Source organism: Vitis vinifera, chromosome 10 (assembly GCF_030704535.1).
Source record: "Vitis vinifera cultivar Pinot Noir 40024 chromosome 10, ASM3070453v1".
NCBI classification, from domain to species: Eukaryota; Viridiplantae; Streptophyta; class Magnoliopsida; order Vitales; family Vitaceae; genus Vitis; species Vitis vinifera.
Window position 1 is genome coordinate 16,916,717 of NC_081814.1, and position 20,903 is coordinate 16,937,619.

Consider the following 20,903-nt stretch of genomic DNA (forward strand, 5'->3'; position numbering starts at 1 on the left):
GGATAGCAAAACTAGAAGAAGATAAACAGCCCCTCATCCAAGATCTCCATTTCTGGCTGAACCCCTTCCTTTGAAGCACATGATCTAAAAAGCCCCACTCCACATGATCATAGGCCTTCTCAAAATCAATTTTGAAAACTACCCCTTCCTCTCCTGACCTTCTTTTCTCATCCACCACTTCATTGGCTATCAATACAGCATCCAATATTTGTCTCCCTTCCACAAAAGCTCCTTGAGAGCCAAAGATTGTTTCATGTAGAACTTTGCGTAAACGCCCTGATAAGACCTTAGCAATTATCTTATATAAACTTGTAACCAAACTAATAGGTCTATAATCTGATATTTTAAAAGTTTGGCTTTTCTTAGGCACCATAGCAATGAATGTCGCATTTGTACTTTGATTTATTACCCCTTTAGTGTGGAACTCAAAAAACACCCTCATAAGATCCTCTTTTATCACATCCCAACACTCTTGATAAACTGCTATAGTAAAGCCATCAGGGCCAGGGGCCTTTTCCTTATTCAATTGGAAAACTGCCATTCGAACCTCCTCTTCCGAAAACGGTCTATCCAACCAAACTGCACTCTCTTCAGAAATAGGGGCCCAATCAATCCCTTCAATCTTCCAAGAATCACCTTCGGGTTTGAAATAGAGATTCCTAAATAAATTTACAATCTCTTCAGAAATAACCTCAATGTTATTTAAAGTCTCCCCCCTCTCAGACATCAGAGACTTTATGAACTTCCTACTTCTTCTTCCAGTGGCCACTCTATGAAAAAACTTAGAGTTGCAATCCCCTTCTTTAATCCACTTAACCCTAGATTTTTGTCTCCATTGTACCTCTTCCTTCAATAACAAATCCTCTAACTCCTTCCTTCTTAAAGTCCTTTCCGAAACCAGATCAGAATTTAAATTCCCTTCTTGTTCAATTCTATCAATTCTGCCTAAGTCCGTAAGAATATGCTTTTTCCTCTTTCTTAAATCTCCAAAGACCCTTGTATTTCACTCTTTCAATTCCACTCTTTCAACTTTGATTTAATAAACTTTAGTTTCCTCATAAATTTGTGACCTTCCCAACCTTCAACCGTACACTCTTGCCACCAATCTCTAAACTTCTCTTTAAACTCAGGATGGAGCAACCACATATTCTCAAACCTAAAAGGAGTCGGCCCCCATATAAAAGGATTAGTTTCCAAACAAATTGGGCTATGGTCAGAGGTCCATCTAGGAAGGGCCTCTTGAATATTTTGAGAGAAAACAGAATCCCACTCAGAAGAGAACAAAAACCTATCTAACCTCTTGCAAATAGGATCGACTTGCATGTTTGACCATGTAAAAGCCGCATTCCTAAGAGGGGGATCCAACAAACCACTTTCCCTTATAAACTCGTCAAAACACCTCATGTTGACTGTTAACCTAGAGTCACCCATCTTCTCAGATATCCTTCTGATCACATTAAAATCCCCTCCGACGCACCACCTTGGGAAAGTCAGACCATGTAGGTCTTGAAGCTCCATCCAAAAGTCCTTCCTCCACACTGCCTTATTCGGGCCATACACTGAGGTTAACCAAAAAAACCCTTCCTCATCAGAGTTCAATTTTACAGTAACAGAGAAGGATCCTAACACCTTCTCTGAACAATTGAACTTAACTGAATCCCATAGGATCACAATCCCCCCCGACGCCCCACAAGCAGGAAGAGCAACCCAATCCAGACTTTTACCTTTCCAAACACTACTCACTGACCTCCTCTCCCAAGTTTCACGCTTTGTTTCCTGAAGCATCACCACATCTGGGTTTTGAGTACTTAAAAACCTTCTCACAGTTCTCCTTTTCTTCCTAGATCCTAAACCTCTTGTATTCCAACTTAAAATCTTCATGAGAACAATAACAACCCGACGCAACCCGCACCCAGAACTAATCCTCTCCTCGAATTCCAGAATCCTTTTTCTTCTTTCTTCTGGAATAAACCTTGTCCGCAGAGAGAGGATTCCTGTTCTCTCCTTCCACACCTTTCCCATTATCCCTGACAATTCTAACCCTCAAACTCTCCAGAATCGACTGAACCTTGACCATCTTCCGAGGCGTAAACCCCTCAACCTGAAAACCTTCCAACGGGAGAGTGGAAGGTTCTTGCACTGGGAACGAAGCCTCACCTGAGACACCACGCACCTCAAGGTTGCTGAAAGTTTCCCTAAGGAGAGGTCGGTCTTTAAATTTTTGGTTAAAGGTTTCTAGGGGAACCACCACACCTTCCGAACAGGACGCACCACCACGATGGTTGTCGTTCACCACAGGAGAGATAGAAACAGACCCACGCTGAAAAGCGTAGCTTGACTCCAACGGAAACGAAGAAGAAGAGTGACAGCAAAAAGGATGAACCAAAGAAACAGAGGTTTCGGGAATAAGATTTGGCTCAAAAGCCCCAGACAGAGGAAGATCTCGCTCAGCTACAGCAAAGAAAGAAGTACGCACCTCATTGATCAATTTGCTTTGTAGAATCCCCTCTTCTCCCTCTGTCTCGCCGGTGGAAACTTTAGATGTTTCCAAACCAGTGGAGAGATCACTCTTTCTGGAGTGAGATTTGCCCCGAGAAGTGTCTTGATTTATCTCCAATGAACCACCTCCTTCAAAGCTTCGCTTCGGGGAGGAAGACGCCTCCTCAAACCTCGGCGGTCCACTTCTTGCTCTGCGCCTTACGGAGACTGGAGATCCCTTCGTCTTTGACGACACTTGAAGAAGACCTTCCGACGCTTTATTCTTTGCAGTGAGCCCTGGTCTTTGGAGCTTTGAAGACGAAGATACAGCTGGGCCGCCATTCGAAGATCCTTTATGGGCAAGATTTTTAGAAAACACAAATGACACGAACTTAATGCACCTTGGCTTAACTTTACATTAAATCCCTAAATTCTATTTCTGCTTGGGGCTCTTCTTTGATATTTGAATGATGCCACTGTTTTGATTTTTGACCTTCCAATTTTTATTTATTTATTTATTTATTATTTATTTTTTTATTTTCTAACCTGCTCAAATAATCTCAAACACAAGGTTAAATCATAATCCTTCATTTTATCATCATCAAGATAGTTTTTATGCAACCTTGGACTAACACATTTCAATGTAGTAGCTATAATCACTTTTAAAGTCAAGTTTCTGTTGTTAAAGTTGTTGTTTCCAAAGTCAAGTAGCTAGTTGCAAACTTCATTTCTAACTTCTTGTTTTGCATTTCCTTTGCTCTAGTTTTGTGTTTAAATTTTTGTCTATGTATGATGTAATTTGATTTTATTTCTTTTAGTGAATGCAGGCACATTTACTGCGAGCTGCTGAAGTGAAAAGGGCCATTGAGTGGATTATGTGCAACCTTGATGATCACTATGCTGCTGATTCAGTTGCTGCTGCAATTGCACTTGGTGCAGCAGTTGCAGAAGCAGCTCAAGAAAGTGATACTCAAATTAGTTCTTTTCTGTCATATTCTCCTCAAAGGAATGCTGGGAAGATTAATATTCAGGGAAAGACAAATGATGCAGCAAGTCCATCAAATATGTCAAAAAATTTCCGGTGACCTCTTGTCCCTTCCTCCTTTTAATCTTTTTCATGTTGCTTATGTGGACCCAAAAGTATGGAGTTTCTATTTCTTCTTCTTCTGTGTTTTTTTTCCTAATTTGGTGCGTATAACATGATGATATAATAGTAATTTTTCTCTTCTTTTCCCCATCATCAAGCAGCAGTATGCATACACAGAGGATGTATGAGGTGGAAATGCATTATATTATGGATGCAACCATATGAAGGTCCTTTCTTAATAGCTTCCTATTTTTTTGATAGGCAAAGGCACAAAAGAAAGATATATTAAAAAGAACACATCACCCAACGGCCAACCCAAAACATACAGAAAGTATACAACAGGCGCCTATAGGCAAAAAACAAAAGAAAGAGGGGTACAAAAAACTCACCCACCTTCATCTAGAGCCCAACCAATCAAAAAAGTTGATTAAAGAATTAAGTCCATCTATACACAACTTAGTCCAAGACCAAAAATTACAAACAAAAGAATATTTCAACCTTCGGATAAAAAACTCCTCATTTTCAAAAGCAATCCTATTTCTTTCCTTCCAAATTGTCCAAAAGAGATACAAGGGGGCTGCTTTCCAAACCTTTCTTCGTTTCTTGCCCACAAACAAGCGATGCCACCCAAGAAGGACCTCTTTAACTAACAAAGGAAGAACCCACAGCACACCAAAAAGGGTAAACAACAAGTCCCACAAAACCTTAGCCTTGGGGTAGTGAATTAGAAGGTGATCAATAAACTCTTCAGCAGCACAACAAATGAAACATCTATTCGGGAGTGACTAGCCCCTCTTCTTTAGTTGATCCAAAGTTAAAGCTTTACCCAATGAAGCTTCCCAAGCACAAAAAACCAACCTTAGTAGGAGCATGAGCGCTCCAAATAATTCTGTTCGGGAACGGGACTGTACTGCTACCCTCCATAGCACTATAAAAGGATTTAACGGAAAAAATACCATCCTTAGCCTTTTTCCACTGTATCCTATCCTCCATGTTAGTAACCACCTTCTTCCCTTGTAAGGAGAAAAGGAATCTCTCCACTATCTCCATCTCCCAATCATTAAACGGCCTAGAAAGACATGGATTCCAACTCCCCTCCTCCCCCGAAGCATCCCAAACCTCTACCACCCATGCCTCTTTTGAGGCCACCAAAGCAAATAAAGAAGGGGAAGAAAGGCTTAGAGCATCATCACCACACCACCTATCCTCCCAAAATCTCACTCTTCTAGCATCCCCCATGGAGAAAACAAAATTGCTTTTCATTAAAGGCCATTCCTTTCTAATTTCCTTCCAAAACTCCACACCATACCCCTCCCTTACTTCTCGGGCACAACACCCCCCCTTCTATTTCATACTTCCTACTAATCGCTTGTTTCCAAAGAGTTCCCCTTTCTTCCGCAAAACGCCAACTCCTTTTACTCAAAAGGGCTTTATTGGCTTCTAACGCCCAAACCGCCCTTCCTTTTTGCAGACCCCCCCAACACACACACACACGCTTGCTCACTCAAAAGAAAGTCCCTTTGTATTTTCTCTAGTCTCAATCTAATCACTTGTGGCATATGCAACAATGACATGAAGTATATGGGCATACTTGACAAAGTACTCCGGATGAGGGTGATCCTTCCTCCTTTAGAAATAAATTGCCTTTTCCACATGGCAAGCCTCTTCCAGAACCTCTCATCCACCCCATCCCAAACCGCCACCGATTTATGAGCAGCCCCCAAGGGGAGCCCCAAATAAGAAGAGGGCAGCACTCCCACCTTGCAGCCAAGTTCAAGGATAGCGAGTGGACAGTCTATGATGCATGCATTTGTACAATACTGTATTAGGATAGTACAGAAGAGCAAAATTGGTTTTATCCATTCCTCTCCAAATAGCCAAAATCTCAATTGGATTGGCTAAATAGATCCTGTTTCTTCATTGAGCTCTATCTAGGGTCTCATCCTGCCAAATCTTTGGGAATCATTTGTTTGCTAAAGACCTTTGTTCACGTTTTTTGTTTTTTGGATTTTATTCTGTCCATTTCTTCCCTCTTCTTGAACCTTGCCACTAATCCATGATGGTGATTTGATCCATGTCCCTTGTAGCAACGATGTATTATAACTTGTCAACATTCTTTCTTCAAGTCAAAAAAAGGGAATAAAGAAATAAAGAAAAGACCCCATGTTCAAACAAGAACTCAGTTGATAGAAGTCATAAAACAAAATAATGCTTATTAATTTCAGTTTTCATATGATATTTATAGGATATATTTGTGGTTGATAGCATGAACTTGCCAGAAAGGATTTTTAAGTAGTGTTTCGAAGAACAAGTGAATTAATTACTTACAATTAAGATTGTGTCCTACATTATGCCTATTAGAAGAAAGGAAGAAGAAGAAGCAGATGATTGTTCGATATAATATAGATGTATGATTATTAGTTATTAAAGGACCTATTGGAATTAGATGCAAGAAAAGAAAGCTGCTGTTAAGTGCCATATGAGTTGGTATCTTGTTTTTCCAGGTTTCATTTTGATCATTTGTCCACCATTTGTATAATGAGTGTTACCAATACTCTGTAAAATTTGACAATGATACTTGGCAGAGCTGATGTATTGCGAGAGAACACAGAAGCTGTTTTTGCGGCTTGTGATGCTGCTCATGGAAGATGGGCAAAACTCCTTGGTGTTCGTGCTCTTCTTCATCCTAGGTTGAGATTGCAGGAGTTCTTAAGCATTTACAACATCACCCAGGAATTTATTAGTGCTACGGAGAAGGTAGCTTTTTTTTCTTTTTCCAAAATTTCACTTTAGATTTAATTAATGCTCGTGATCTTTTTGTGATTATGATGCCATATTATGCTAACATTAACAGATTGGTGGAAGGTTGGGTTATAGCATTCGGGGAACACTACAGTCACAGGCTAAAGCCTTTGTTGAGTTTCAGCATGAATCTCGAGTTAGGTTTTCACTGCTGAGTTTGATTTAGTCTTTGTTGGAACCTCTACATGTGGTTACTAGACTAACTGTTTTCCTTGTTCTAGATGGCAAAAATAAAGGCAGTGCTTGACCAAGAAACATGGGTTGAAGTAGATGTTCCTGATGAATTTCAGGCTATAGTCACTTCTCTATTTTCTTTGGAACCTTTGATCACTGGAAACCTAGTTGATGCTCAAGGTAATACGGCAACAAACTATGGTGAAGTGGTCTCAAGCAATGATGCATCAAGCATGGTGGACAGTGGACTGTCAAATAATCAGCCGCATATTGAGCAGAATGATTCTATTGAAACATCTGCTGATGTTAATGCGCAAGTGAAATCTTCATCATTGGATAGTGCAACTGAAAGAAGTAAAGCTGATGTTATAACTGCTTCGGCACAATATAATAGTAGTAACATGAAGGAGCGTGGAAAATCTACCTCTCATACCCTTATTTATGGAGGTGTTGGTTATCACATGGTAAACTGGTTAGTTATCTTGTTACACTTTTTTTTTGGGTTTTTTTCACACACACTCTCTCTCTCTCTCCCTCTCTTGTTTGAGCGCACAACATAGCTACATGTATTTAATTTTAATTATTACTATTATTATTATTGTTATTATTGTCAATGTTCTTAATACCATCTTTCTTATCATCATCGTCATCATCATCATCATTATCATCATCATCATCATCATCATCATCATCATCATCATCATCATTATCTTGCTTCCTAAATTTGTATTTCCAGTTTGGCTGATACTTTTGGTTCATGTTTCATATTGTGATGAAAAGTGAAAAGCTATGATAACTCCTGTCCAAGTAGACTACAACCAAGTTACTCCAAACAATGTCAGAGCCAAGATTTCTAAAGGAAAAATTTAGGAAAAACCCTTTGCTTAAGCAGAAACCAGAAAGTTCTAGTTGATCACTTCTTATATTTTTTCTGGATAATCATCAAAAGTCTTTACAATAAGTAAGTTCTTTATAATGATAACCCTCAACTACTTTCTGAAGGTTTCTAGGACACAATTAGTAGCCTTTAATAACAACAATCTGACCTTTTGACTTCTAATTTAATAATAGACTTTTCCCATGCAAACCTTTGATATTTTCGAACTTGCCATAAATTGTCTATTAATGACTGGCATCATATTGGCATTTACAAGTCTTCCATATAGATTTGTTCCCATCTTCTGAACCATTTTCTCTGGTCCATATCTAGTAATGCTTAAAGTAATGTGTTATGATGTTTGACTGATTTATACTTTTTTTTCTTTTTTCTTTTATTTTTTTTGACGGGTAAAACAAGAGAATATTATAAAAAGGAATCGCTAATAGAGCGCCCTAAAGTACGTAGGAAGTATATAATGGATGCCTTTATGAAACCTCTCTTCCACCCCATTCCACCCACCACATATTTAAAAGGGTTGCCTAGAGGAAAAACCCAAGTAAGAAGACTTTATCCACCTTGCAGCCAAACTTTAGAGCCAACTCTTCTAAATTCTATCCTCTCCATTGGAATTAGCTTGCTCTTATCGAGATTAATTCTATGCCTCGAAAGGGCCTCAAACCACTGCCCCTTACACCAACTCAAATAAGTCAATTGGTCCTAAAAGGCTCACAAAAGACAATAGTATCATAAGCAAATAGAAAATGAGAAACTTCCACCCCTACACCACCTCTGCCCCTTACCCTACAACCCAACAACCTGACAAGAAACCCCATCCTTAACCCCCTTGAGAAGGTAAATAAGAGCCTCCATAACAATCACAAATGAATAGGGTGACAGAGGGTCCCTCTACTTCAGTTCCCTAGAGCTTTGTAAAACTCCTGATAGGGTGCCATTAACAAGAACGTAGTACCTTGCTATAGATATGCACCATTTGATCTAGTTGATCTACTTTTCACCAAAACCCATTTTATCTAAAATCAAGAGCAGAAAGTGCCAATTAACATGATCAGAAGCCTTCCCAATTTCAAGCTTACAGAGAATTCCACATTCATTGCTTTTCATTATCGAGTCAATGGTCTCGTTAGCGATAAGCACGACATCTAGAATTTGTGCTATTGGAAATCTAATTTCATATTTGGTATTTTCATGTAGATTTTAATAAGTATAAAAATTACTAGTAACTAAAGTTGATGCCATTTGTTTCTTTTCAGTGGCTTAATCTTGCTGAAGATGTTGTCAGAGTACATTGATATGAATAACTTCTTTCCTGCACTGTCTTCAGAAGTTGTTCATCGTGTTGTTGAAATTTTAAAATTTTTCAATACACGAACTTGTCAACTTGTTCTCGGTGCTGGTGCCATGCAGGTAGTCTTTTCTATTAGCCATCAGTTGATATTTGGATTTCTATAAGTTATTGGTTAGATGTTAATATACTTCTGAAAGGGTCTAGGATATGCAACTTTTATAATCATATATGAAACATCTGATAAAAAAAGAAAAAAATCAGATATGAAATGCTATTATCTGGGCGTGTACTAATGATGTTAATTTATTTCTGTGGTTATTTTTGCACATCTATGTTGTTCAAAAGTCCTCAAATAAAATTTTTGAAGTCAACCTCTTTGTATTTATTATTAATTTATATTGGTCATCATGCATGTTATAATCAGGCCCTAAAATTGCACATCATGCATGCCTTGGATAGAGACTAAAAGTGGGGAGTTCTTTGTTAAGTCTCTCTACAAAGCCCTAAAATCAGTCCCTTCAGTCTCTTTCCCATTGAATGTCATTTGGAAATCCTGTGTGCAGCCCAAAGTGAGTTTTTTTTGGGTGGGAAGCAACTTGGGGGTAGGCTCTTACTTTGGACCAACTTCAGAAAAGAGGATGACCTTTAGCAAATAGATGCTACCTTTGCCAAATGCATGAGGAATTGATAGATCATATTCTCCTCCATTGTGCCAAGACAAGGACTCTTTGGGCGTTATTTTTCACTCTCTTTGGGGTGCAGTGGGTGTTGCCAGCCTCTGTTAAGATGACGCTCTTGGGCTGGGATGGGTCTTTTGTGAGAAAAAAGAGAAGGGAAGTTTGGAGAGTTGACCCTTTATGTATTTTTTTGATGGTTTGGAAGGCAAGAAACAGAATTGCGTTTGAAGATAATGTGCTGTCCATTCAAAGACTTAAGCGCTCTTTTGTTTATTTTCTATGGTCGGAGACAAAATTGTTCATAAAAGATGGTCCTTCGACTTTTTTGGTTTCATTGATTGGGTGGGATCTCGATGAGGGTGGTTTTTTTGGCTGCTCTGCTTTTGATGGCTGTTTTTTTGTCTCGGCCAGGGAGGGGGGTGCATCTCTTCTGTATTTTTTTGAGTCGCTATTTTAGCGTCTCTTTTCAATACAATTTCTTCTCTTTTACTTATAAAAATAAATAAATAAATAAAGTAAATCAACATGTTGCTGCCCTCGCTTTGTTCTGCACTCTGTTCAATTTACTTAACAGGCTTCCCTTGTCATTTAATTTTTAGACCTGCTTATCACCATTGTAGCCTTTAATTGGGTCACATGGCACTGCAGGTGTCTGGTTTGAAGTCCATCACTTCTAAACACTTGGCACTGGCAAGTCAGGTCATCAGTTTTACATTTGCTATTATTCCAGGTAGGTTATGATAAAATGCTTCTATTTCTTTAAAGTTGTTACTAGTGCACTTGTAGTGGGTCTGAGACTTGTTTGTGTGTATGTATGAGTGAAATAACAGTGTGTATCTTTGAGTGATGCAACTGTCTGTTTTGTGTGCATCAGTGACATAACAGTAAATCTTAAATGAATGCATCTCTGTGCAGTGCAATATATTGTTTGTAGATGCTCAACAATATTCAAGTAATGTCTCCACTTGAAAACAAACTATGAAAAAGTTAGGTACTTGTTAAGAATACAGTTGAAACATCCTAGTGCCTATTTCTGTATGCTACTTAAGGACAAGGTTAATTGTCATTAAATATTACACGATGAATAATTTGCTGTGCTTTTGTCTTATTTTGTAAGCTAAATTTCCATTGTCTAGAATGTTAAATCATATTAATAATTGTGCATGGAATTGAAAAACTAAACTGATCATATTATAGACTTCTTTTCCAATTTTTCTAGTGGAATTAGACTTTATCTCTTTCTACACTGGAAATACATGCTTTTATTGAGGGTTTATTTACCTCAAGTACCCACCCCCTTGCGTAACCCCTGGTTTAGGATCAATAATTGCACGTATAATCGAACCAGGCCAAATCTAGCCTACACTCCCTTACACAGCTGTGAGAATTTTGTCCTAGCTAGTAAAGACATGGATCTATATTCAATACGGAATCAAAGGATTTCCCCCAATGGGCCAATGACAATTGATTGCTATCCAAAAAAAGTAGGCAGGGGGCAAAGACTTAAGAGGTATATCGAAAGTCTATTATTAGTCCTGGCTGGGTGCACATGTTGTGTACTTTAAAACCGTATGCTTATCGTGCACTCCCACAATTAACGTTCCAGTTTCCTGAAAGAAGGAAGGCATGCTTTCCTGCTCCCATCTTTGAGAGTTACAAATTGAAAATGGACTAGATCCATTCAATAGGTCAACAATAGGCCTCTATCTATCTATCTATCTATATATCTATATACATATCCAAATTGGACTTCATTTCTTATATACATAAGTGAAGTCCAATCACAATAGCCTTACTTCAGGGATGAACATTGGGTCATTGTTGTTTTGCATTAGTTAATTCTTGAGCTTACTAGGCATATTGAAGAAGATGCACCAGGACTTATGCTCACATGAAAGAAACATAAGTTCGAGCGCTTGGGAAGATACTGTGGTGGGTTTTAGAAAAGCAAGAAATACTAATCATGGATATGGATCCCTCTTGCTGGATCCATCTTCTTTAACCATGTTGATTGATGAGTACTTTTGAACTATGACAATTGATGGGTGCTTGTAGGGAATCCATGTAATATGGCTTTGGGGCATCTTTTTGAATGGGAGAGGAGAGGTAATCATAGTCTTTTCAATGGGAATCCGAGTCATATGGGCTATGGGCTATGTGCTATGGGCTCACGTTAATTTGGTCTTTGGATGCCCTTGGGAAAGGGAGGGTGTTTATTCTTGATTCTGTAGATAAAGCTGGTTCGCAGTGGATGCTCATTGCTGTTCAGGTTTTTCTTTTTATCTATGCTGATTGGATGGTTCTCTATATACTTCCTGTGTGCTATGGGTTGCCAGAATGGTTGGGAGCATCATTAGAAATCACAAGGTTGAGCTGATAGGATCTTTTCTATGACAAAAAGGTTTCCTAATTGAAGCGGAATTCTTAGCTTACTTTAGGGTGTGAACATCCACTTTGATAGGGGTTACAAACCTAATGATGGAAGGGCACTACTTGGTGATGATTTTTTGGCATCCACATGATATATTCATTGGATGAGTCAAAGCCTTAATGTGGTAAGGATGCAATTCTGACTTATAGTTAAGTGGCTTTGGTAAGCTAATCTAGTAGTTAATTATCTCACCAAGTTGGGAGCCTCCTCCACTTTTGTTGAGTTGGTGGGGAGCTTATACCTCAAGGATGGTCTTCATTTTTTCCCTAAATTTGACTTAATTTTGTTTTTGGTAAGCAAAAGAGAAATATTAAAAACATGCTAAAAATGGTAGGGTCTAAGTGTGCAGAGAGTATACAAGTTAACACCTAGAAGGAAGCAAGAGGAAAAATAAAAACTACAATTCATGCTATTGATGAATTTTTAAAAGTTCTCCTATTTGCCAATGAACTCCTAAGAATGATCTCAAAACAAAATTCTTTGTAACTTCAAAACTAAAGCCTGTCACCAATCATAGATTCTTTTATTACACTCCCTTTCAATTCACCAAGCCACACAATGAAGGAGACTGTCTCTAGGATCAAAACTCTGTTTATTAAAATACATCCTTTAATTTGATCTAGACATTTCTATCCATCTGCCATACTTGAATGTAGATGTTGCAAGAATTCCTTTTGAACATGATCGTACATCTTTTGTGCATCTGATGCTTCACCTTGGCTCCATTTCTTTTTTTTTTGTTTTGTTTTGTTTTGTTTTGTTTGTTGGTTGGGTTGTTTTTTTTTTTTTTTTTTGGTTTTTGTTTGTTTGTTTTGTTTGTTTATTTTGAAATCTAGAATTGTTGGGTTCATTTGTCATCAAAGCCACATCCAAATCTAATGATCTTCCACAAAAGGAATTCTAAGTACCTGAGACCATTGCCCTTCTAAGTCTTTGTGCCAACACCTTAATGAGTAGTTTCTAGATGCCATTCACCAGACTGACCAATTGATTTAAAAGCTTTTAAATCCTGGACTCCCCCTTTTTAGGCATTAGAGCAATAAACATAGCATATGGTTTGTCTCGCATTCTCATTTCTCATATTAAACTTTTAATTCTATTGCTGCCTCTTCAACCGCCTCCCAGTTTTATTGCCAAAATGTCAGTCAAGCAAATCTGGCCTGGAGCCTCATCTTTGGGGTAGTGGTTTTGTTTAGTGTAGGTTTTTCACTTTTTATATGGCTGTACTTTTCTTTCTTTGTAAGATGTCTAAAACTTCCCTTTACTTTTTTCTCTTTTCAATAATACTTGTATTTCCTACATAAGCTTGCAGAAAAGGAATATATCCAATCACAAATAGAGGGGATTAAACTTTTATTTACTTAAGTTGAATTGAGTAAATTCTGAACAAGGTCAATTTTGGAGAATCATGAATTATTGGATAAAACGCACTGTTTTGGATGTCAGTTATACCACATGGTGGTTTATTATTATTAAGATTTATGTTGGAAAACAATAAGTTAACACTCTTGACCAAAAGGGTCTGCTTGTCTTCTTGGTTTTGTAGAATATTTATCATTATGGCAATGTTTATTTTAGTCCATTCCAACCTTTTGATTTTTCCAGCCTGTTGCTGTTCTTCATTTATGCATTGGCTAAGCATGCTAAAAGTGGAGTTCCTAAAGTAAAATCATATTTAATTGTTACCTACACTTATAAAGAGGACTCTGTACATATGGTAAAAGTGGAGTTAAAAGAATTATATTTAATTGTCACCAACAATTATAAAGAGTAGATACACTCTCCCTCTCTCTGTCTATCTCACCCTCTCATGGTCAAAGCAGTTACAAAAATGGAAATATTATTTAATTGTTACCTACAATTATAAGAGGAAAATAATTTAATGAAATACATATAAGTATGCCTCACTGAAGCAAAAGAAATGAAAGATCTCATTTGAGCCTTCCTCTCTCTCTCTCTCTCTCTCTCTCTCTCTCTCTCTCTCTCCCACCACATAAACAGTTTATCTGTCATTCTATGGCTTAATCATTGTTACATCCCTTTTATTCAGTTATCAAATTGTCATATTCTGAATCCTTTTTTCTAAATGCTGAGAGATATTTTCTGTTCTTTGGAGAACAGAAATATGGTACATTTGCTTAGAGAAGGCCATTTTCTGCATAAATTGTCACAATATAATTTCAAAGTTTCTTGAATCCTAAATTTTACATTTTGACATTGTTATTTGTATGGGGAACACAGAAATCAGGAGGATTCTTTTTCTCAAAGTACCTGAAACACGAAGACCATTATTGCTCTCTGAGATTGATCGAGTAGCTCAGGTACATGATTTTCATGCTGCTGTATCATAAATCTTCTTTTGCATTTCTCAGATATTGTCAGTGTTGAGTCATTGGCATTACCAAGTGTCTGAAATTCAATTGGGATATTTGCATTTTGATATATATAAGACGTTTTTTTAAAAAAAAAAAATTTTGATAGGCTTTATGTATAAGACTTAGTGGCAGTTAGCATCAGTTCTTAATATAGATGACAAAGTCTTGCCCTTAATTGATGCATAATTGACATGTGTGCACACACAAATTAAAACTGATGGCAACATCTCTCTTCATGCTTAAGTGTCAATACATTGATAGAAAGGGCCATAGACTATAATGATGCTCAAATATGGTTAATAATAGTTAGGATAACTCTATGTATGTTTTTATTGGGCCAACATATCTGCAACACCTTTGGCCCAGCCCACTCTAACACCATTTGGTGAGAATGATTTTAACCATAAGTCCAATACCAAGGGGGTGGTTGAGAGAAAGATGGTCAGACAACTCTTTCGCAGTGGAGGAAAGGATAGTCAGCTCCTGCTTCTTAAGCATAAGAACACAGCAATATGAAGGCTAATAATTTTTCTGAACTGAGTAAAAAAAGTGATTAATAATTATTGTTGTTGTCCTACCAATGATATTTTCTTTAGCGATATGACCCTCCAGTTAAAAACTTTTGAGCTATATACCATTAATTTGTTTGCCTCATAAATTCTTTTATTTCTTACCTTGAAATTTTTTTAGCAAAGATGGTGTATTTGTCATGCAGTTCTATAACCAGCCTTTTGCTTTTGAAGTGATGCATATTTTTTCCAATGTTTGTGTTTATAATATGAATTCTCTAATGAAAGGTCAAAATGTACATGTTAGTTTACACATTCATTTCTTTAAAATCTAGGATTATAAGGTTCACAGGGAAGAGATACATACAAAGCTAGTTCAGATAATGAGAGAAAGGTTATTGGTCCATCTGCGTGGGTTGCCTCAAATTGTTGAGAGTTGGAACAGACCTGAAGATAATGATCCACAGCCTAGTCAGTTTGCTCGATCCCTAACGAAGGTGATAAAATTGAATAATATCCATCTATCTTCCCTTCATTTATGTGGTGTTTTTGCATCATTGTATTTGTACATGGTTATCTTATTGGAGTATCTGTCTATATGCTATGCTAGCATTTGATTTCTTTTTCTAAATTATACGTATAAAATAATTAAATAAATAAATTCCTATAAATATGTTTATTTATTTTTTGCATAAGCTCTTTCTTTTTCATATAATTTTTTTTTTCTCACCATTTTGCTCTAATGTAAAGCCAAGTTTTTGTATCAACTTTTAAAAGTTGTTCAATTGGAAATCTATTGAAAGATTTTCTATTTGATCATTTCATGCTGAAATTTCTGGTTCTGGGATAAGAGAGAGAGAGAGAAAGACTTGCATTCCTTGGATTCTTTTGAATGGGTCCAAACCATCTCAAACACTTCTCGCTAATCTTGTCTCGCTTTGGTTCTACTGCTTTCCTTGAGCAGATACATTCAATTCTTGTTCTATCTTTTCCCATTTAATCATCATGCCTTAATTCTATGTGCTAGGGCTGTAGCCCAAATCATCTGGATACAGATTGTTAGCCTATCATTTCTTTACAACTTAAGTTTTTAGGTCTATGATAACTTAACTGTGCCTGAAAAAGGTCTGTTTTTGGCCTATCATTTTCTAACAGTTTTAAGATTTTTGGTTAATTGTAACTTGACATTATGAGTAATGTCTGTCTCATTTAGTTTTCCCTTTGTGCTGAAAAATAGTTGTGTTAAGTTGTCTCCTGATTTCCAATTTCAACTATTCCCTCATTTCTTTTCCTATTTTTACTACATTTACATTCCATATACATTTGTGTTTGTCTACTTGTCGTATATTTAGACTGTAAATCTTTTTCTTCATAATTTTAATGTAGTAATAGTTACTCTAATTCATTTTTGACTAAAACTGTGTTGTGAGGAGAACAATAAGCCTCCTAATTTTTTCCTAGACACATGGTTTAGAGTTTCAGATGCTACCAAATCCAATACGTTCAAACATTTGAAAAATTTGAAAATCTTTCTTGGTACCGTTTAATTGATGAGTTCTCACTAGCTACTGTGTACCCCTTTGCCCTTAGAGGAATGGCCATCACATTTTTTATGGCACCTTACACTAGTGTGGAAAATGTAGCTCCTGTGACATCTACCTTAAGATTTTATGAAAAACTTTCACTTAGTGCCAGTGATTTCTGAGTTTGATCGATCACTTCCTCAAATGCTTTTCTTAAGTCGTGTTGACATTTGTGTACTTCAATTCAAGTGAAGAGAAAAAGGATTCTATAAATTATAGCTTTCTAGATCTTTGAGTACAATGTGATTTCTAGTTCTGCATATATTTATCTATCCAAGTGATAGTTTATCTTCTAGATATTGCTTAAATTAAATTTCCATTTTTTAAAATAGACCTCATTGGCTATTAACATTGTTACCAGGAAGTTGGGTATCTTCAGCGTGTCTTATCTCGAACTCTGCATGAGGTAGATGTTCAAGCAATTTTCAGGTGAGGCTTGATATATATGGGTGTGTGTGTGTATGTGTTCTTTATGACAAGGTGGGGCCTAAAAATTGTTCATTTTTTTCATTGTACTAAATCGTTTTGTTAATAAAAGAAGAGCATTTTAGCATGGATATATTTTCTTGGAATATTCACTTACAGAGGTATAATAATAACAAATTTAGGAGGCTTTGACATCTCCTTACAGTTGTGATAGACCTTTGTAAAAGATCCTTTTGGTTATTCCCATAGTTGTGAAAGGCGTGCCTTAGGTGGTGCGATGCCACCCACTGGTGCCTCGCCTGACTGTAGGCGTCACCCCTTCATGGAGGTGCTGACCTCCGGCCAGGCGCGATGCCCCTAACAGGTGCGCCTCTATCCTCTGTCATCTTCTTCTTCTTCTTCGTTTGGTCTGTTCTTTTAAAAAAAGCAGGCCAAAAAACAACGCCGTTTTGGCCTGTTCTTCTTCTAGAACCCAATATATGCTCATTTTGGACCTGTGAAACACAAAAAAAAAAAATGCCCCAGCCTCCCGAACAGCATGAAGAAGAGAAGAAGACGAAGAAGGGGAAAAATAGAGGAAAATTTTCAGGCACTTGATTATATTATATAAAAATATATATGTAAAATAGGATGTGTCTCACTTCACTAAAGCCTACGCCTTAAGTGTGCCTTGCGCCTCAAGCTCTAGGAGGACTTTGCACCCTGGTGCGCCTTGAGCGTTTTAAAACTATGGTTATTCCTTTTGTAGGGTTGACTGGAAATGACATAATATATCTTTGATCCACCATGATGCCAATATTTGCGTTGTGCTTTGGAACTGTATCTAGTAGATACATTTGGCACTTGTATCAACAATATTTGGCATGAAACTAGGTGTTACTTTGCAGTGTACTGTAATTTGAGAAACCTTGTTTCAATTGTGAGGTGCAGTTTACTTTGTTAAGATTCCTGAGCCAACAATGTTCAGTTGAAACTCACATGAACAAGTGTTAGTGTATTATCTACATATTTTTGTGCGATTCCCAATGTTGAGGTTACAATCTTGTTGGAGATGTGCTGGAAATAATTGCAGATTTCTATTGACTTAGCTTGCTAAGGTCCTTCTCAAGCATATTTATTGAGGCACTCCATTGGATGATCCTCTCTTCCCAGGGAATCTTTGTTGAGGTTTAGATGAATTCCCATTGCTGTTCTGATTACTTAGAAATGGAAAAGAAGTTGGTATATTAAAATCCATCTAGCACAACCTCTTAATGTATTCTTCTTAGTACTTGCTCCAAAGGAATTACTTTTTAAATTTGGTTCTTGTGTATTATTAGATAACTGAATGTCTGACTCATCCCGGCAAAGTAATGACATCACGTTTTCTACTTGTAGGCAAGTGGTTATAATTTTCCATTCTCAAATTTCAGAAGCATTTTCACACTTAGAGATCAATACCCCACAAGCAAGGAACAGGTACTTTTTCAATTTGGTACTTGTATGAACATCAAATATCATGGTGGTTTTTGTTTTTCTTTAGGATTGATTTCCAGTATTTTATTTATGGAACACCTTTTTAATCTTTATGTCAGGCTGTATCGGGATGTTCAACACATTCTTGGCTGCATCCGATCATTACCTTCTGATAGTTTGGGTAAATCTGGTACCCCAAACTCAGGGCAGCTTGATGAATTCTTGGTGAAGAGATTTGGTACTGAAGCTGGTTGATGGATGTTAGTTTAGAGGAGCAATTTAGATATTCCTCTGATGAAGACTAACCTGATTTAAAGAGACCATTTGAGGATCGAGAACCAATATTCACCATATTCATTGGAGTGATTGCTTTGGGTTAACAAGGTTAGAGACACAGTGTCACTCTTTGAAGTGAAAATATTCCTGAACTGCTATTTGCATTTATCATATCTACTATAATCTCGGCCTCTCATGACAAATCAAATTGTTGAAGTTTAAACTTGATTAATAAAAGTTATTCAAAAAAATATAATATTTCAGCCCTAATGCAGATGAAACAAATATGTAATATATGCAGTCTATTAATTATTGCCCAATATTCCTTAATTGTATACATTCTTTCTTGTGGATAAAACATAATTTGCTGTTTTTTTTTTTTTTGCCCTGTTACTATGCTCAATACTTTCACATCAAAGACAAGTGGCCTCGTTGGATTGTTTCATTTTGAGTTTTGATGTTATGGGCCTCAAACTTCCTAACGATGAACTTTTGAGTTTTCAATTTCTCTGAATATGTATTCTAGTGAGCACAGAGAATTTTTTTTTTATCTTTCTGCTTAATGGTTTTTCTGTACATGTAATGAAAATCATGTGAGTCAGAGAAAACTTTGAGTTTGTAACTCTTATTAGTTGCTAATTGCTGGAAAATCACTTCTTTTTTCCAGGTGTTTGATATGCGGCAGAGGGAGGGTCTTCAACCAGAGTTTTTGTAGCAGTCCATAATCAATATACAATTTGTAATGATAGGACCCTTGACATTTTGTTCCCTTTGATTGTATCTTTGGGTTTAGATATAAAGGGAACAAGAAAATAGCTTTGGTTTTCAAGTTTTTTTTTTTTTTTTTTTTTCTTCGTTTTCATGGGGCTTAATTTATTTGCAAATTCAGAGCAATTGTATCAGTATTGGATTTCTACAAAATATGCTTTCCGAAATCATAAATAAGAGGTGTCTTTCTTTTGGTTCTTTGTGGGCCTGTGATTTGTCTTACTGCCCCTCAAATCTCAGCTCCATCATAGCTATAGATGTGATATATACCCATATTGAAGAGAAGATCACACAAATATCACCAAGTCAATGCTAAAACCAACATTTGGAAATCAGTCTCAGATGCAAAATTTTAAGGTTCAAATGTAAATTTTAAGGGCGCTTGGATACCACCACATTTCTTCCTACCTTATACACCGCAAGGGTAGTTGCAACCAAAACCATCTGCATAATGACTTTTGACTTCCTACCTTAATTTTCATGTGAAAGCATTTTTTAGAGTTTTCAATTTTTACAAGAAAAAAAAAAACATAGAGAAATTTAAAAAAAATGCAAAAAAAAAAAAAAAAAAAAAAAAAAAAAACAAATAAAATTGAATATTTCACATTCTAATATTGATATCATAAATCTTTAAATATGATATTATTTTAAATTACATGTGTTTTTCTAATTTTTTTTTTGACACATTAAATTTATTCATTTTTTAAAATAATTTGAAATTGAAGAATTGATTTAATTAATACTAAAAAATAAATCATGAAAGTCAATAACATTAAAAAATTATAGACCAAAATTTATTTTAAATGACTTGATTTTACAAATTTTTTTCACTAAGTAAATCAACTCTAAATTAAGATTTGATGCTCTAGATTTATTAAGAAGCCTAATAATTTTTTTAAATAACTTAAAACTCAAATAGTGATCTAATTAATAAAAGAAAATTCTTAGCAAAAATTGGTTTAGAACAACTCTGGTTTTTTCTTTTACATAGAATTGCTATTTTTCAATTTTTTTTATTAAGCAAATAAACTCCAAATGAAGTCAAACTTAATGAATTGGATTCATTAAAGAGTCTAGTAAATTTTAGAAATAACTTAAATAGTGATCAAATTAGTATTATAAACTTATAGACAAAAATTGGTTGGTAACAACTCTATTGTTTCTTTTCAACATAGAATTATTAATTTTTGATTTTTTTTCACTGGACAAATAAACATCAAATTAAGAATTAATGTGTTGGATTCATTAGCAAGTCTAATAATTTTTAAAATCTCAAATAATGATCTAATTAATATAAAAAATTTGTAGACAAAAATTATTCTAAACAATTCTATTGTTTCTCTACCATGGAAAATCATTATTTGCCCCATTTTTTTTCATTAGGCAAATAAACTTTAAATTAAATAAATTTAAAGTTTTAGATTCAATAACGAGTCTAGTAATTTAAAAAAAATAACTTAAAACTCGAATATCTAATTAATACAAAAAATTATTCATAATGACTATTATTTCTTTTATACACATAATTTTAATAAATCTAATCACTTAAAAAATAAAACAAATTGATATATTTTTTGAATTTTTTTATTAGTTAAAAATTGATTCTAAATTAATTAATAATTTAAATTCTTTAATATAATTTTAATTTTTTGAATTTTGTCACTAGAATTCAAATC

General features: G+C 35.8%; 1 protein-coding gene across 2 annotated transcripts in view; it reads left to right on the top strand.

The window, feature by feature from the left end:
* The window catches only part of LOC100264854 (vacuolar protein sorting-associated protein 54, chloroplastic), a 48,848-nt gene extending 29,423 nt beyond the window's left edge, over nt 1-19,425 (top strand). The window contains exons 8-19 of one of the 2 annotated variants that reach the window (XR_009466804.1): nt 3,306-3,559; nt 6,151-6,322; nt 6,420-6,503; nt 6,589-7,013; nt 8,693-8,846; nt 10,053-10,134; nt 14,077-14,156; nt 15,055-15,216; nt 16,664-16,731; nt 18,106-18,186; nt 18,303-18,567; nt 19,127-19,425. Coding sequence is in view for 1 of the 2 variants with exons in the window: in XM_059740302.1 (XP_059596285.1) it covers nt 3,306-3,559; nt 6,151-6,322; nt 6,420-6,503; nt 6,589-7,013; nt 8,693-8,846; nt 10,053-10,134; nt 14,077-14,156; nt 15,055-15,216; nt 16,664-16,731; nt 18,106-18,186; nt 18,303-18,438 (1,698 nt within the window). In the remaining variant the exon portion in view is untranslated. Of the gene's footprint in view, nt 1-3,305; nt 3,560-6,150; nt 6,323-6,419; nt 6,504-6,588; nt 7,014-8,692; nt 8,847-10,052; nt 10,135-14,076; nt 14,157-15,054; nt 15,217-16,663; nt 16,732-18,105; nt 18,187-18,302; nt 18,797-19,126 lie in introns of those variants that run through there. The other variant, XM_059740302.1, reaches the window with a different exon arrangement.
* The last annotated feature ends 1,478 nt before the right edge of the window (nt 19,426-20,903 follow it).